This window comes from Hibiscus syriacus, unplaced genomic scaffold (assembly GCF_006381635.1).
Source record: "Hibiscus syriacus cultivar Baekdansim isolate YM2019G1 unplaced genomic scaffold, ASM638163v2 tig00110925_pilon, whole genome shotgun sequence".
NCBI classification, from domain to species: Eukaryota; Viridiplantae; Streptophyta; class Magnoliopsida; order Malvales; family Malvaceae; genus Hibiscus; species Hibiscus syriacus.
The window spans coordinates 74,786-93,002 of NW_024062912.1; the positions used below are offsets into that span (position 1 = coordinate 74,786).

The window sequence follows — 18,217 nt, forward strand, 5'->3', positions numbered from 1 at the left end:
TGATGCTGAGATTTTTACCCGTGAATATTTTCATGCGTTCCAAGATGAACTTCAACGGGAGACATTGTACCGGATTCAGGAAGAGATTCAGTCCTTATCAGATGAATGTCAACATTATATTTTGACAAAGTACAAAGAAAAAATAGGCCATTTGAAATTAGTTTTGATTCTCGTACGGAAACCTTAAATTGATCATGCAGAAAATTCGAGACCATTGGACTTCCGTGTCGCCATCAACTTCACATTTTGAAGCACTTGGATTACACATATTTTCCCGGGACTTTGATTCAAAGTAGGTGGACTAAGGATGCGAAGGCTTCTGCACCCAATTTTGTTGACTTGAATGTGCCTCCAGAAGTGATGCAAATGGCAAGGTTCGCTACTCTACGTTCAACGTCAAGTAGGTTTTGCTATATTGCATCAAAGAAAGACACGTCTTTCAAAACCGAAAAATATGAGATGAAAAGACTAACAGAAGAATTTGAAAACTCATTTGGTTTAAATGATTCAGTCAACCAGAGCAGTGTAGTAAACAACGTTCGTGACCCTCAACGAAAACAAAGCAAGCGAAAAGAAGTACCAAAAAACAAGGTCGAGAAGAAAATTAGACAATGTGGGTACTGCAACGGTGAGGGACATAACAAACTAACATGTCCTCAAGTCAACCTCAGTTTGAATACAAGTACACAGCTTACATCAACTGATTTTTTTGAAGACGAAATGGAATGGCCATTCAGTCCTGCACGTGATGACAATAATCTTCATATATCGTAAGTATCAACATGACTCATATTGTGTATAAGAAACATGTACAACAACCTATTGCTAACTTTTCTCATCTCATACATAATTACATTCACATACAAAATTATAAATCGTATACAACATTATAAATCTTATACAAAATTAACCCTACATTAACAAAATTGCCTCTCTTAGTCTATTTTGATTGTGGCTTATGAGACCGTTTAATATTTCATCCGCATCATCACATAAATGCCAAACAATTTGTAGACTAGAGTCTCCCGCAATCATGGTCGGAATCATTTCTATAACTAGTATTATCCAGGTTAATCATGTTGACTGCATAGCCAAAAAAAAACCCTTGCAGGGTCCAAATGGTAAGCTAGAAATTGGTAAGGCAAGCTTTTTTTGAGGGTTTAGGTTTAAAGCCCTCTAACGTAAGGAGTGCATGATTGAACATTACATATAATAGTTGTATTCAATTGTTGAAGAATTGTTCTTAATTTTATATAAGGATAGTTGTTATGATATACGTTCACGTTTTGAGACCAATTAGTTAGATGCAGGCAGTAACTTATATCCTCGAGGCAGAGCACAAGAAATCTGGCACTTAAAGATTTACCAAGAGCGGTAGCTTTTTCTCTGCATGAAGACCGAACCTAGAATCAACTTTGCAATTATGCCTATCATGCTAAAGAGAACCTGCTGAATAATAGGATTTGCACACTACTGTAAGCATCTTAAACACTAAACCCAACTCCTCACATGGAAAATTATGCAACAGAGATGTCAGGATTTCCCATAAAATGATTGACATGTTTGTTGCATAATTTTCCATGTGAGTAGTTGGGTTTAGGGTTTAAAATGCTTGCAGTTATGTGCAAATCCTATTATTCAACAGGTTCTATTCAGCATGATAGGCATGATTGCAAAGTTGATTCTAGGTTCGGTCTTCATGCAGAGCAAAAGCTACCACTCTTGGTAAATCTTTAAGTGCCAGATTTCTTGTGCTCTGCGTCGAGGATATAGGTTACTGCATGCATCTAACTAATTGGTCCCGAAACGTGAACGTATATCATAACAACTATCCTTATATAAAATTAAGAACAATTCTTACTGCCTACTTTTGATTTTCTTCAATATTGATACGCTAGGGCTCTATTTGAAGGTCATCATTTTCGCGAACAAAGATTGAATTTTCAACCTATAACCATTCAAAAACAACAAACTTTAAAACCTAACCCCTCTTTCCAAAGACAAACATTCTAAAAAATTAAGGTTTTGACAACATACCTATTAAACACGTGAAGGGAAAAAAGTGTCCAATCTGGAAATCAATACCCTAGCATTCAATAAATTCACATGAATAACTGATCGTAACCGTTATAAACGCTGGTATTCGTCGGAGTGGAAGAGAAGAGAAGCTTTAGGGTTTATCGATTTGGGGTTTGTATAGCATTACATATAATTAATGACAGGAAAAAAACGCGTAATTTAAAAATGTATCAACACAAATTTAAAAGTGTCGATACATTATGTTAACCTATTTTCTCATAAAACCGATATATTTATACCGATTACATTCTAAATTTACCTATTACATTATAATTTTCGGTTTCGATATTTTTTGGATCGATACTTTTTATAAATGTATCGACACTTTATCCATGCACCCCGTTTTGCATTCATTTTGGACAAAATGTATCGACACAAATCTAAAAAGTGTTGATACATTATGTTCACTATTTTCTCATAAAACTGGTATACTTATACCAGTTACATTGTAAATTTACTTATTACATTATAATTATCGGTTTCGATATTTTAAGATCGATATTTTTTAAAAATGTATCGACACTTTATGCGTGCATCCTGTTTGGCATTCATTATGGACAAAATGTATCGACACAAATTTAAACAGTGTCGATACATTATGTATACCTATTTTCTCATAAAACCGGTATATTTATACCAGTTACATTGTAAATTTACCTATTACATTATAATTTTCGGTTTCAATATTTTTTGGATCGATGCAATTTTAAATGTATCTACACTTTTATACGTGAAGCTCGTTGAGCAAAGGCTCGGACAAAAAATATCGACACAAATTTAAAAGGTGTCAATACTTTATGCTGACCTATTTGCTCATAAAATCGGTATATTTATACCAGTCACATTGTAAATTTACCTATTATATTATAATTTTTGGTTTTAATGTTTTTTGGATCGATATTTTTAAAAAATGTATCGACACTTTATGGGAAACTTTAAGTTTGGAAACTTTATGTGTCGATATATGTTTGTAAGTTACCGATATTTCTAAGTAGGAATAATCAATGATAACATGCATATTAGCTAAATTAATAAGTTTTGAAAAATGTAAGTTGTTACCTTATAAATGAAATTTGAAACACTCTGGATGCTTTCATTGAGTAAGTTGTTATTTGGATGGAACAAAGGCTCGGGCTAATATTTATAGTGGAGCCAAAATTTATATTGAAATTCAAACTCAAATTGAAATTTAAATTCAAACTCCAATTACATATGAAATGAATTTGAAATGCAATGTTAAATTGAACATGAAAATTGCATAATTGATTCATACTGTTCAAGTAACATGTGTTATGAACCATCAAGAGGGTAAAAGACAATATTGATTGAGTTTAAAGCTGAGTTGTGAGTTGATGGGGTTGTCACACTTGTCACATGGTGGGAATAAAGTACTCACATGGAAGAGATATATAGATTGTTTTGTTATGCACAACCCATCCTATCCGAATGAAAATATACACACAATATAATCAAACCAAAACATACATACATAAGAAATTTATACATAACAATGTTCAAATAATGCACCCACAACGAAATTAATCTGATGAAAAAGGGTTATTTCTAACGAAGTCCGGAACATTAGGCGCCTCAATAAATTTTTCAAATACTCTCGTATGTTACCGCCTTTTTCTAAGGACATATATAAATAATTTCAATTATCAAACTAATTAGGTGTACTTTTACTAACAATAAACTAAATTCGCATAAGCATGAATAAATTTGTGTCATACCTGGAGCATTGTTGCACGAATGGGAAGCAGCGTCAAAGGAATATGGACATATGTAATTGTATTTCTATATAAACACATAAATTGTTAATCAATCAATGTATGAACACCTGTTTAACTGGAAAATCATATTGCATAAATATAACTTACCAGATTATAAATCATTTTTTCCGCTGAATCATCAACCAACAGTGTATTTAGGTCGTTAAAATAAGGAAACACGTTCCAAACATCATTGAGATCTTTACAGTAGGTAACATTATCGTATGTTTTTCAATTTGCTTGATCCTGTTCACAAACAGTCGAACATAAATATGTAGGAATCATAGACAAATAAAAGTCAGTAAACTGTAATGACATTCATCTTACCCAAGTGAATAGAAAATGGTCAGATAGAAAAGGTAGTTTCTCAAGTACAGGGTCGATGTTATGCCTGAGATTATAATCAAGTTTGAATGTTATCATTTAATTATATATTAACAATTTTGGCTACAGTAATTCAATTGCTCAACAGTTTTAACCTCATCTTGGAAGACCAAATGGCAACAACAAAATTGTCTACACTAAAATGCATAAATTCATATAATCCTGTTCTGAGGACAACATCTACAACATGAAGAAAATGAGATTAAAGTTCTATGCTTATATTTAAAATAATGGATACAAAAGAACATAATTAAAACCTTTTGGTTGTCTTGGGAAGTAGGCAAGGACACCATTGACATCAAAAATTAAAGTTTTCTTACAGACGGCGTTGCAGACATGATATACTTGTTTGGATCATTATCATCATCATCATCTTCATCGTCATCATCTTCATCGTCGTCTTCATCTTCATTGACCTCTTGGTTGTCCACATCCGTTAAAAGAAAATAAAATACATTTTAGAACATGTAAATGTTTAGAAACATAAATAATTAATTACCTAACTCGTTTGATGTCGTTGACGTAATTCATCACGCAACATGGAGACTTCATCACGCAATGATGAAATATCGGCCCGCATTCCACTCACAAGGGAATCAATATGCTCCGAAAACTGACCATATATTCCATCACCGTCTTAATTGTGACATATTCTCAAACTGGAGCTTCTTCCATCATTGCGTCTCCAATTGGTTGGTCGTCTTCATAGCCAACGGGGTCCATTTTCTCCTTCTCTTGATCTAATCCGACATCTTTGACAAGCTTCCAATCAACTTTTTCAACAAAATCATATCCCGCTTTTTTAATAAATAACATGTCAATCTTGTGGGTTAATCGAACAGGGGCGTCATGCGAAAAATCAACTTCTTTCTTATTCAACAGATGGGTGATGACATATCCATATGGTAGTGAAGTTGAAATTGTTGCTCCATTTATGACCACATATACAATTGTATTAAATATCAGTTTAGCAATGTTTGGAGTCGTTTTGGATTTATACTTTGCTATCCACCAATAATCGTTGTCTCGAAGCGTTGAATGTTTTCCCCCAGTAGGCCGGATATACCAAGTGAGCATTTTGTGAAACACTCTCGACTCTACATCTAGGTGAATTGGGTTATTTCTAGTAACCCGTTGTATTGTAGTATTTACATCATTTTCATCTGAATCCCCTTTATTCTCAACACCTAGACCCTCCACAATAGTATCTGGAGATATATATATATATATATATATATATATATATATATATATATATATCATTCCCCATGACATGGGTATTAATTCATATTATATTAGTCTTATTAGGCTCGTGCTGTAAGGAAGCATTGTTGTAGAAGACTATAACTAGGTTTGGGTAATATTTTGGCTCTACACCAAGGAATTTAAGCCAAGCCCAAGATGTAAATATGAATTTAAAACTAAATGCATATTTATCATCGAACAAGAAACCCAGGTCAATGATACATTCGGGACGAATCTTCCTTACTTTAAAACTCCTCTGTGATCTTTCTTTCTCCGTATCGGATCTAAAGTTCAGAGTTTCGAACGACCTGATTTTCTCAGAAGAAGCGATTGTTTGAGAAGAAGGTTGTGGTTGAGAAGACCTGGGTTGAGAAGAGCTTTGAGAAAGACTGCGCTTCTGACGCTGACGTTTTGGAGCCATTTTGGGTGTGAATGTTGTTACATTGGAACACAAACACATTCAGGAAAAAAAAACTCCAATCTGGAAATCATTCAAACCCATAAAATATCGATAAATTTACCTGAATATCTGATCGTCACTGTTATGAGAATGCTAGTATTCGTCGGAGAGGAAGAGTTCTCTTTGCCTTTAGGGTTAGGGTTTATCGATTTGGAGTTTGTATCGATTATAATCTATAAATAATGAAGGGGAAAAACATGCGATACTTAAAATGATATCGACACAAATTTAACAATTGTCGATACTTTATGTTGACCTATTTTCTCATAAAACCGGTATATTTATACCAGTTACATTGGAAATTTACCTATTACATTATAATTATCGGTTTCGATGTTTTTAGGATCGACACTTTTTAAAAATGTATCGACACTTTATGGGTGCACCCTTTTGGGCATTCATTCTGGACAAAAAGTATCGACACAAATTCAGCAAGTGTCGATACATTTTGTAGACCTCTTCTCTCATAAAACCGGTATATTTATATTGGTTACATTGAAATTTACCTATTATTATAATTATTCATTTTAATGTTTTTGAGATCGACACTTTTTAAAAATGTATCGACACTTTATGGGTGCACCCTTTTGGGCATTCCTTTTGAACAAAAAGTATCGACACAAATTTCACAAGTGTCGATACATTTTTTAGATATATTCTCTCATAAAACCGATATATTTATACCGGTTACATTGAAATTTACCTATTACATTATAATTATCCGTTTCGGTGTTTTTAGGATCGACACTTTTTAAAAATGTATCGACACTTTATGGGTGCACCCTTTTTGGGCATTCATTCTGGACAAAAAGTATCGACACAAAATACACAAGTGTCGATACATTTTCTAGACATATTCTCTTATAAAACCGGTATATTTATACCGGTTACATTGAAAAATTACCTATTACATTATAATTATGGGTTTCGATGTTTCTAGATCGATACTTTTTATAAATGTATCGACACTTTATGCGTGCACCATTTTTTGGGCATTCATTATGGACAAATGTATCGACATAAAATTAAAAAGTATCGATACATTATGTAGACCTATTCTCACATAAAACCGGTATATTTATACCAGTTACATTACAAAATTACCTATTACATTATAATTATGGGTTTCGATGTCTTTGGGATCAACACTTTTTAAAACTGTATCGACACTTTACGGGTGCATCCTTTTGGGCATTCTTTCTGGACAAACAATATCGACACAAATTCCAGAAGTGTCGATACATTATGTAGACCTATTCTTTCATAAAACCAGTATAGTTATACCGGTTACATTGTAAATTTACCTATTTCATTATAATTATGAGTTTCGATGTTTCTGGGATCGATACTATTTATAAATGTATCGACACTTTATACGTTCACCATTTTGGGCATTCAGTCTGGACAAAAAGTATCGACACCAATTTCAAAAGTGTCGATACATTATGTAGACCTATTCTCACATAAAACCGGTATATTTATATTGGTTATATTACAAAATTACCTATTACATTATAATTATGAGTTTCGATGTTTTTGGGATCGATACTTTTATAAATGTATCGACACATCTGCTTACCTATTTTTTAGAAATTTTACGTTTGGGAACTTTACGTTTGGGAACCATACTGGACAAAATGTTGGAAACAAATCTTTGTGTTTATTAATTTTGTCATTAAAAAAGTATATTTTTACCACCAACATTGTAAATTTACCTTTTACTTGAAAATTATTTAATTTTGTAGTTATTGTACATACCCTCAATATGGAATGGCCATTCAGTGCCGCACATGATGACAATTATGATGACATTTGGAATAATACAGACAACGATCTCCATATATCCTAAGTATCAACATGACTCTTACTGTGTATAAGAAACATGTACTACAACCTACTGCTAAGTTTTCTCATCTCATACATAATTACATTCACATACAAAATTATAAATCGTATACAAAATTATAAATCTTATACAAAATTAACCCTACATTTACATCATCGCTTCCTTTTGTTATTCTTGTGTCTCATGGCAGCTTTTGTTATCTCCTCTCTTAGTTGATTTTGATTGTGGCTTACGAGATCGTTTAATATTCGCGATCGATCCCACTGTCCAACAACTTATATTCAAATTATCAGTACGTTAAGTATTGTAAACCATAACATTCAATCTACGACTTTTAACAATTTAACCGCAAACGAATTTTTAATTCCACTTACAAAATCACCATTTGCCCCTGTAGAACCGATCGATTCCATCTACATCATCACATACATGTCGCAATCATATCTGTTACAAAATTTGAATACCACACATGTTAATTATGAAAACTGCATAAATTAAGCTTTCTATTTATGATAATATCTCATACCAATTCACTTGCTCATTCATCTTATGCTCCACAAATTTGAAATTTTTCAAGGGGAACTTTCCTAGAGATCCACATGCTTCTACCCAATTGCGTTTCTTATTATAACTATCTAATATTTTCATCTGCATTAAAAAATATGAAGTTATGATCCAAATAAATTATGCATTATAATTTACATAATTTCCTTTCATACATACCAATCTCTTAGCATCATTCATTCTCTGTTTAGCTGCTTCAGATGTAAACAAATTATCATATATTGTTGCAACACGATCTACCATATCCAACACCAACAGATACCAATGTGAATTATGGTAGTTTATTGTGATCATGATCCGTAACAAATTTCACACCCAATTTGACAAAATTCAACATTCTATATCCGAAAACATCATTTGCAATTAGTATGGTGTCTTACCTTCTCATAGTCGGTGAATTTCACGTAGTTACCTAATATGGGACCCCAAAAGGTAGCAATACCCTCAACACTTACTTTGTTGTTGGCATCCAACGCCTGTTACTGCAATTATGCGACAATCATTATTAATTTATCGTCTATAAAACTAATTTTCAACATTTATTAATTTAACTCACCGCTAAGTGGTATGAAAGGTAGCCAATCATCCGGAGTGACTTTTTCGAATCGTAACATACTGTCCATGCGAGCAAATCAATAACCTAATAAAATTAATTACACAATCAGAACATATTCAATAGGTTTTAACATTTTGTACTTTCTACTTACCACACCGCCAACCCATTCCGTAGGCTTCAACGTTGCAACGTCGGATACACTAGCGAATTGATTTCCCATTGAGATTACAAAATATCTGTATGAATCATTAGGATTAATATCTTGTCATGAAATATTTAAATATCACTCACAAGCAATATATTTCACTTACCCGATTCTAACCCACTATTCCATAAATAATCACAAATTGCAGCTTTCAGGTCATTAATTCTGCTTGGAATATCCATTTTTTCAACCTACAATTTTGCATACAAATTTTTATCACAACAACATGATAAATACCAAATTAAGTTTTCTTTTATTCAACTTACCTTCTGCTTCTTCTTCTGGAGTGCAAGACATTCCGAATCTAAATCTGCATCTATAACACTCTTCGGTGTATAGATCACATCGACATTCTTCCTCCTCATTTCCTCCATCTTTTCTTCTTCCTCCGTCTTTTCTTCTTCATATTTTTTCAGTTCATCGAATTTTTTCTATACATAGCTCTTCATCTCTTTTATTTCACCCTTCAATTTTCCACCTTCATTCAAGTATTCATCAACCACCCCCTTCACCCCCATAAGTTCACTCCTCAATTCCACAACCTCCTTCATCACTCCATCAATTTTTTCACCCGTCACCATTTTAAGTTCACCCCTCAACACCTCAACTTCTTTCACCACTTAATCTATTTTTCCTTCCACTTCCCCCTTATGCCTCTCAAGTGTCTCTTCGACTCTCTCAAGTGTATCTTCGACTCTTGATTGTCTTTGCATGATATCAAATTGGATTTTTTTTGATATCGGCCAATTCAAACATCAAAATGTCGAATTTACTCTGTTTTTCCTCACTGTCATCCTCCTCACCGTCATCCCCCAATACAATCATCTCTTCTTTCTTCTCCTCTTCCTCCTCTACCTCATTGCCAATAACCTTCAAAATTAAATTACAATATTAAGACATTGATTATATTCTTAATATTATTTAATTACATTTATTACCCTTTCTTGATTCCTCGGTCTATCCAACTTCAACTTCGCCATCACTCTAACTACCTCTTCCTTCCCCCATGCACGGATGCGTGCCACTCCGGTTCTTTCATAAGCCGGCACTGCCTCACAGGCAAACTAAAAATCGAACAGTGCAACCTACATTTATAATAAAATTTATAATTTTATATAATAACTATACTATCATTTTATATTAAAAAAACAAAAATATTCTTCAACTCATATACCTATAAGATTGCTATGCACCCTTTGAGGTATCTCTGGCTGCCCTTTTTAAAGGTGATTATTGATTCAATCAATCTTGAATGGACATATTCAACCCAATTGAATTCACCCTTCAAGCCTTCATCGAAAATGAGCTTTATATAGTCCTTGTTTGTTGACGTATCACCCGTTGGACAAAGAGAGATCCTGACAAGGTACAATAGAACTCGGGCCTTCAGCTCATCCCCCCCGTAAGATCCACTTTTGATTTTCTCTTAAAGTTCAGCATATGTCACCTTCTGCTTCAAACTATATTTGGAGGCAAGTTCTTTCCATTTCTTACTCTTAGGGACTTCTACATCACTTTTGCCTTCATTTCCTACCCCTAAGATGGCTGCAACACATGAGATCCCCAGAGGAAATGAATAATCACCATATTTAGCAATACATTGTTCGACATCAAACTTCTCCATCAAGGATCGACACAATTCCCTCTGAATAGGTCAATCCTTTACTCCTACCAACGATCCAAACCCCATTTTTCTCAGCACATTCAACTAACCCTTCTCCTTAAGGTTTAATTAATGAATTCACCCTTTTAATGCTGCACCTTGTCGACACTTCCTACATTTTTTAACAATATATAATGTTATAGTTCTTATATATTTTGTATCAACGTATTTACAAGTTTAATGAATACCTTCTTTTTATGTGATTTCCTCCATTCTTGGTATTCTTTACTATCCATCTTTGAATGTGCGATGTAAGGTTCATTCTCAGCATCACTCATCGAATTCCATTTCTCCAACACATCATTTCTCACCTAATATTAAGCATAAACGTTTCTTAATCAAAACATTAACGCTAAATAATACTCAATGTCAATTTCAATTTACATACCGAGCCGTTATGTTCGCCACCTTCCTTCATCCTTTGGCATTCGGTCATACTGTCAACATTTAAAATATGTACTCAATTTAAAGTTCTTAAATACTTTAATCCAATTACCATTTTAACAATAATAACAAAAAGACATTGATATTTACTAGAAGTACATATATCCACCCTTTGGTTGCTTTCGAATCTCGGCCTCAATTTCAACGTCATCTTCACCACCAACAATTCCAAGATCCTTTGACTTTATTTTTCCTTCATATATCAGTTTACGCAAATCAAATCAAATACTGGTTACATTAACTTTATTTAATATACAAATATCGATAACTACTCTTGTAGTAAAACGGTTTCCTTCAAAAGAATTTGAATGGCCACTACAACAAGTGTCGGTATATTTATACAACCTACAATATCATTTTCTACATATAATATTATAAACAGGTATCCATATTTATTTTCTACCTATAATATTATATAATCAGTCCCAGATCCTTCTTGGCTTCGATTCGAAATCCCCAAACCAAACCCAAAAATCCTAATCCCTATTTCCTTCAAACGAATCAGAACACTCAATACTCCAAGTATCTGCACATTCATACAACCTATAATATAATTTTATACCTATAATATTTAATAAAAGTATCAATATTTATATTATACCTAGAATATACTTTTTACCTGTAATCGGTCTCAAATGCTTCTTTACTCTAAAACCCCAAACAACAAATAAAAACCCTATTTTTGATTTCTGTAATAATAAAAACTAAGGTTTCGATAACGTATTTTCTATTCAACTGCAGCAACAAACAAACAATCTTCGCTTTAGAAACGCCTTCTGAAATGCAGTAACAATTACGCTTCGATTTCAAAAACTAGTCCGTTCTATCTATTTTTCAGAGGATATTTAACTATGCCCTTTATATTTTCATCGGATATGTTATTTACATTTAATCGATACAACTACCAAAGTGTCGATACTTTTATGTCAGGTATCGATACTTTCGATAGTATAATTACCTATTTCTTTGAAAGTATCAATAATTTATTACACGTACTTATTAAAGTATTGACACTTTCAATATATCCGGTAGCGTTTTACCGGTTTTGTCACTTCGAGACTGGTTTTGTCATATTTTTACATGTTATATCGTTATGGATCGATATATTTTTATAAAGTATCGATACTTTATAGATACTAAAAATGTTTCTCTTTTAAATTCAAAAAGTGTCGACACTTATATAAAAGTATCGACACTTTCAATATATCCAGTCACTCTATACCGGTTTTTTCCTTTAGAGACTGGTTTTGTCATATTTTTACCTGTTATATCGTTGTGGATCGATACATTATTATAAAGTATCGACACTTTATAGGCGCTAAAATTATTTCTCTTTTAAATTCACAAAGTGTCGATACTTATATTAAAGTATCGACACTTTTAATATATCCAGTAGCGCTTTACCGGTTTTGTCATTTTTTACCTGTTATATTGATATGGATCGATACATTTTTATAAAGTATCGACATAAACCGACAAGCTAAGTTTGCCGGTTGCCAAATTTTTTAATATTTCTTCATGATTTAGACCTACTATTATTATTACTCAACATTTCCGATAACGCTAAATCAAATTTGTTAAATATCTTTTAATGTATCCGGTAATACTGTATATTAACCGTATTAAGACAAACAAGGAAATAATATTTTATTTTCTCAACTTATTACATTATCTTATGATATTCCCATAGGCACCAACCTTGGAGCAAAGTGCTACATTTTGCAGCATTTTTTAAATTTTAAGTAATCATAATAGTAAAATATTCTTCCTTACCAACAAATAGTGAAAGTGATGAAGAGACAATGTCTTAAATTAATGATATATTAAAAAGAAAATCTTTCCTAAACCTCATCCTTCATCTTCAAGTTCAAGTGACATAAAACTATTATTAAATATTTTTTTTATTATATACTAAATATATTGTCGTTGTCGTTGCTGCTTTGCTTATTATTGAAATATATCCTTGGCTTCACTTTTCAGGTTGTTGTCTTGTCTAGTTGGATTTGAAGTAGCCGCCTCATCCATAAGCAGAAAACAAACCCTTATTTAATCTACCATCATATTTTATTAACAAAATAGCACATACGATTAAAAAAATATTGTAACATTAAATATAAGTGACACTATATAATATTTTTCAAATTCGATATTAATACTTTTGCTTTAATCGAACGTAGTTTATAAAATAATTTATTGATTATTAATTAATTAAAATTTTAAAATTAATTTTTTTTAAAGTTATGGATACAGCAAAATATATACCTAATTTTGCTTTTTCTCTGCTATTTTGCTTTTTTATATGTGTTTTCTTTAAATCATGTTCCCAATTTAATGCTTAATTTTCTCTCTCTTTACACTTTTTCTCTGCTTATGTCATCAGATTTGTCCTAATATATACCCACCATTTCTATCTCAGTATCTCTTACTTGCATAAACTGGGCACAGAAAAAATTAAGAACAAAATTAAAAGAAATTCATAGTGAGGATAGACAGATGAGAAATTATGGAAAGCTCATGGTTCTAGGGTTTATCGTAACCTTTTTATAATCTTTTAATTTTGAATTTTTCAGCTAGTAACCGTTCTTTTCCTCTTAATGTTTTATCTTCTATTCTGATGGTAAATTTCTTATTTTCTTTCATTTTGGTTCTTAATTTTATTTTACTTTCTGGTTGTTTTTCTTTTCTTCACTTAATTTTAGTTTTGGATTTGTCCTGTTTCTTTTTCGGGTAACTATTTCTGGGTCTCTTGGGTTGGTATTTGATCCTCTTTTTTTTCTTTTCGCTTTAGCTGTTTATTTTGATTATGGAATTAACATCTTTGAATTAAAGTTCAATGTTTTCCTTTGATTTCTGTTAATTCGTTTACCTTTTTTTTGGATATTAGATTGTTTTGTTTTAAATGTATTGAGATTGAATCAGTTTTCCTTATAATTCTTTTTCTAGGAATGCTTATTCCCCTGTTAGTTCCTTTTTATTAAAAGATTTTTTTTGTCATATTTCATTTTTCTCTCTTTATTTTCTCTTATCTTATTTCACTATTTTATGCTTTTAGCTGTCATGGATGGCTCTAAAACTTGATGTGGTATGTTTCTGTTATACTTTTACTGTTATGAGTGTGTTTTGGACATTTACTAATTCTCTTGTTGACATTGATTTCGTCGTGCTTAAAACTGTTCACTTTTTTGGTTATGATCATAACATTATCGAGACTTTTACTCTTGAATAGTGCTGATCACGTGAAGTCTTTAGTCTTTTATGACTAAATTGTCTTCTGGAATTTTGACGCTGAGCTGTAGGAATTAAGCAACCTAACTGATAATTCCAGTTTTCTCACTGATTAGCTTGCTTCAGACTTGTGATGAATTCTCTTGTAACAGCTAACCTTTTTTTTATGTTAACCTTTGACAGCTATTGAAGTGCGAGAAGAAATAGCGGAGTCTATGATCATCTCAGAAGCGAATTGCCCTGGTTGATATATTGTTTGTTTACAAGGTTTTAGCAGCTGTTAGTTGTAATTTGATTGAAATGGGTTACATTTGTGATTTCTGTGGGGAACAACCACCAACAGTATATTGTCGGTCCGATGCCGCCTGTTTATGTTTGTCTTGTGATCGAAATGTTCATTCTGCTAATGCACTTTCGAAACGCCATTCGAGATCATTGTTGTGTGAAAGATGCAATTCGCAACCTGTTTTTGTTAGATGTGAAGAAGAAAGGGTATCCCTTTGTCAGAATTGTGATTTGATTGGTCATGGTACCTCTACCTCAAATTCGACACATAAGAGGCAAACAGTTCATTCTTATTCTGGTTGTCCATCATCTGCCGAACTTGCTTCCTTACTGTCGCTTACCTCACAATCCCCTTCAGCAGTCGAGCAGGAATTAGGGCAAATGAGCATCACTGAGAGCATAGAGAGGACTCCATGGTGTCTTTTTGAAAATATCATCAGCCAGAATGATACTGGTGCTGCTGAAACTAATCATGATCACAATGTGGATAGAGAAAGTACTTGGGGTGGGTCATCAATTCTGGAATTCGGATATGCACCACAATTTCTTGATCAGCCAGCTGGAACAACAGATACATTGTTAACCAAGGTAAATGATGAATTTGTAATATTTGTCTTTAAAGAATTTAGATAAACTGTTTTTGATGTACTTGCATACTCTTGCTATCTTAGTCCCGTGGGGTAATACCATAGTAGTAAACAACTACAATGAGCATCTGGTGAAAATGGGTTTCAATTTGCTAATGCATTCTACAATCTGCATTATATGACGAAAAACACATTAACAGCGACTGTTGGGTGCTAATTGCTTTGTTCTATGGTTGGAAAACCAGCTTGAGGTTAAGGTGTCGACTTTCTTCTGGGTAGGAACTATACGTAAATGGTTTTACTCTTTCAGTAGACCTCGGTTCAGTTTGTATTTTTATTTGTCTCTTCAGATATTTCTGTTTCTTGGCCCAAAAGAAACTTGAATGTTAAGGTAATATTGTAGATGACTATTCACTTTGGCCTTTTCTGTATAATTTCTAATCCAGTAACCTAGTCCTCAATTATATTTTTCATCTTATGCCTGTTTTTGCCATGGGTTCATAAACTCATGATGTAGATCTCTCCTATTTTACTCGCATGAATTACTACCTGAACTCATGTCGTCATCTACATCGTTGAAGTTTTTACACGTGTTTTAATTGAGAGTGAAGAGGGAAGTGTGAAGGTGATGGGAATTGGGAAACAATAAACTCAGAGCTGGCTGAGGTCGTTCTTGAAAGTTATCGACATTTTATTTTAGTCATAAAAAGAGTGATTAGAATAACCATCCATTATTAGTAATTCTCTAGAACTTTTGCATTGGATGGTCCAAGATCATTTTTGGCTTGTTTGTGAAAACTTCAACATCATTTAAAATTTCTGCATGTTTCCTTTACTGTTTGTAGAGACACTATGTTCCGTTTTGAGAACTTTGGGCTAATTCTTACCTTGATAATTTGCAGTTCTCTTGCCCTCAAACAAAATATCCTGGAGTTTGTGAAGACGATCTGTATGATGACTTCAATATGGATGAAATTGATTTGAACCTTGAAAAATATGAAGAACTCTTTGGGGCAACTCTCAATCATTCAGAAGAACTTTCTGAGAATGGTGGAATTGATAGCTTATTTGGGGCGAATGACATGTCTGCTACCAATTCCAACTGTCAGGGTGGAGTGGCTGCTGAGGTTCTGTAATCTCTTTTCGTCTTGCTTTATGGTATCTGTATCATCTTTTTACCTGATAGTAATATTACAATTTTTCTAGATGTTATGATTTTATTTCCTGATATCCATAAATATTTTAGCCATTAGTTTTTCCCATTCTGTTATTTGGAGTTTATTTTGGTAGGGGTATCACTTTCATTTGTTGATCTTCATTTTGAATAGCTACAGTAACATTGAGTTTCAGATTATGACCAAACGAAGTTTACGGGCCTCCAATTTTCAGGAAAATATCCATCTTTTTAATAGTGTTGATTATAGAGGCATTATTGTAGGATTCCTTAAGTTTGTAAGTATACTAAGTACTTGACCTTTCTGTGTCGTCTAGAATTTGATTATTGATAAATTGGCTTTTTCTTATAAATTATGCATGTGTTCAAATGTTTGCTTACAGAATTGGAGCTTTAATCTGCTTGAACATTACATTTTTGTTTTATCTGCGTTAGGAATCTTGCAGTAAGGAATAATCCCATGATGTGAACCCTGTGAATTTCAAGTTTCTATTCAGAAAATGTTTCTTATGGTTGAATTAAATATTCTTCTTGTCCAGGGCTCAGCTCATATATTGGTGAATGCCATCCAGTCAGCATGCAGCAAAGCAGCATCTACTGATTCCATGTTGAGCAGTAAAACGGATTCGATTTTGTATTTTACGGCAAGGAAGGACCATTCAAGCTTCTCCTTTTCTGGCCTCACAGGAGAGAGTAGCGGAGGAGATTATCAGGATTGTGGGGCTTCATCAATGCTTCTCATGGGAGAGCCCTCTTGGCGTCCTCCATCTACTGAGGCCCCCTTCCCATCGGCTACGCGAAGTGATGCTGTCATGCGTTACAAGGAAAAGAAGAAGACACGGAAGTAAGTATATGAAAATAACTTATCTGTGCATTTTGGTTTCTAATCCTGCCATTGGAAGAGTCCTTTTCACTGTGGTGCTCTCAAGTAAGCAATGTGAATTTTCGTTTCCAATATCTGCATCTGCATGTATTTATCAACAATTGATTGGGAAGGTCAATTATATTGTAGGTCTCCCAACATTTTATTTTACTTCCAGTCTTGTTTGCTATCATCATTTACATGTTCTAATTCATCTGTGTTGCGTGGTAGGTTTGAAAATCGAGTAAGATATGCCACTCGCAAAGCAAGGGCTGATGTGCGAAAGCGCGTGAAAGGACGCTTTGTCAAAGCTGGTGATGCCTATGATTATGATCCGCTGAACCCAACTCGAAGCTGCTGAGAGTGCAACCTTTTCACCATGCTTAACAAGGCAAGAAATGCCGAAGGTTAGTTGGATACAAAAAAGACCATGAATAAACTGGCCCATCCTGGTTGTCCATCACCATAAAAGATCCATGGATTGCGAGGCGGCATTCGCCTTGATCGCCTTTGCTTCTCTATTAAGTTCGAGCAAGTTTACCTGCTCAAATTCTTTTTTTTTTAGCGTTTATGTTAGATAAATATACACCTTCATCTGCTCGTGCTTGCTGGACCGAAGCCTTGGCACGCGACGCCATGCCATGCTAAGAAGTCCCAAATGACGCTGTCAAGTGACATGCAAATGAGCATACAGCTGTGATTTTGAACTTTTTAATTTGTTTATCCTAATGACGTGTATAGCCATAGATAGTGCAGTTGAGTCACAAGAACCATGCAATTGTAATATTTTTCTCTTCTGGTGTACGGCAAAGTTTTAATCATATGCAAGTGTAATAAGACCTTCATGAGTTGGTTAAAACATATTT

The 18,217-nt window shown here is 33.4% G+C and overlaps 1 protein-coding gene across 1 annotated transcript; it reads left to right on the forward strand.

Annotated features, from left to right (window-relative positions):
- The first annotated feature begins 13,552 nt into the window (after window positions 1-13,552).
- Window positions 13,553-17,950, forward strand: LOC120146386 (zinc finger protein CONSTANS-LIKE 9-like). Its single transcript, XM_039159966.1, has 5 exons — window positions 13,553-13,835; window positions 14,627-15,316; window positions 16,218-16,442; window positions 17,029-17,333; window positions 17,583-17,950. The coding sequence occupies exons 2-5, from the start codon at window positions 14,744-14,746 to the stop codon at window positions 17,710-17,712; spliced, it is 1,233 nt and encodes a 410-aa protein (XP_039015897.1). The 5' UTR covers window positions 13,553-13,835; window positions 14,627-14,743; the 3' UTR covers window positions 17,713-17,950.
- The last annotated feature ends 267 nt before the right edge of the window (window positions 17,951-18,217 follow it).

What these genes read in the sequence shown, in the direction of transcription:
- LOC120146386 (XM_039159966.1), top strand. Translation starts at nt 14,744, where the DNA reads ATGGGTTACATTTGTGATTTCTGTGGGGAACAACCACCAACAGTATAT. An exon ending in CAGATACATTGTTAACCAAG is followed by an intron (nt 15,317 to 16,217) that starts GTAAATGATGAA and finishes GATAATTTGCAG; the next exon opens with TTCTCTTGCCCTCAAACAAA. An exon ending in GAAAAGAAGAAGACACGGAA is followed by an intron (nt 17,334 to 17,582) that starts GTAAGTATATGA and finishes GTTGCGTGGTAG; the next exon opens with GTTTGAAAATCGAGTAAGAT.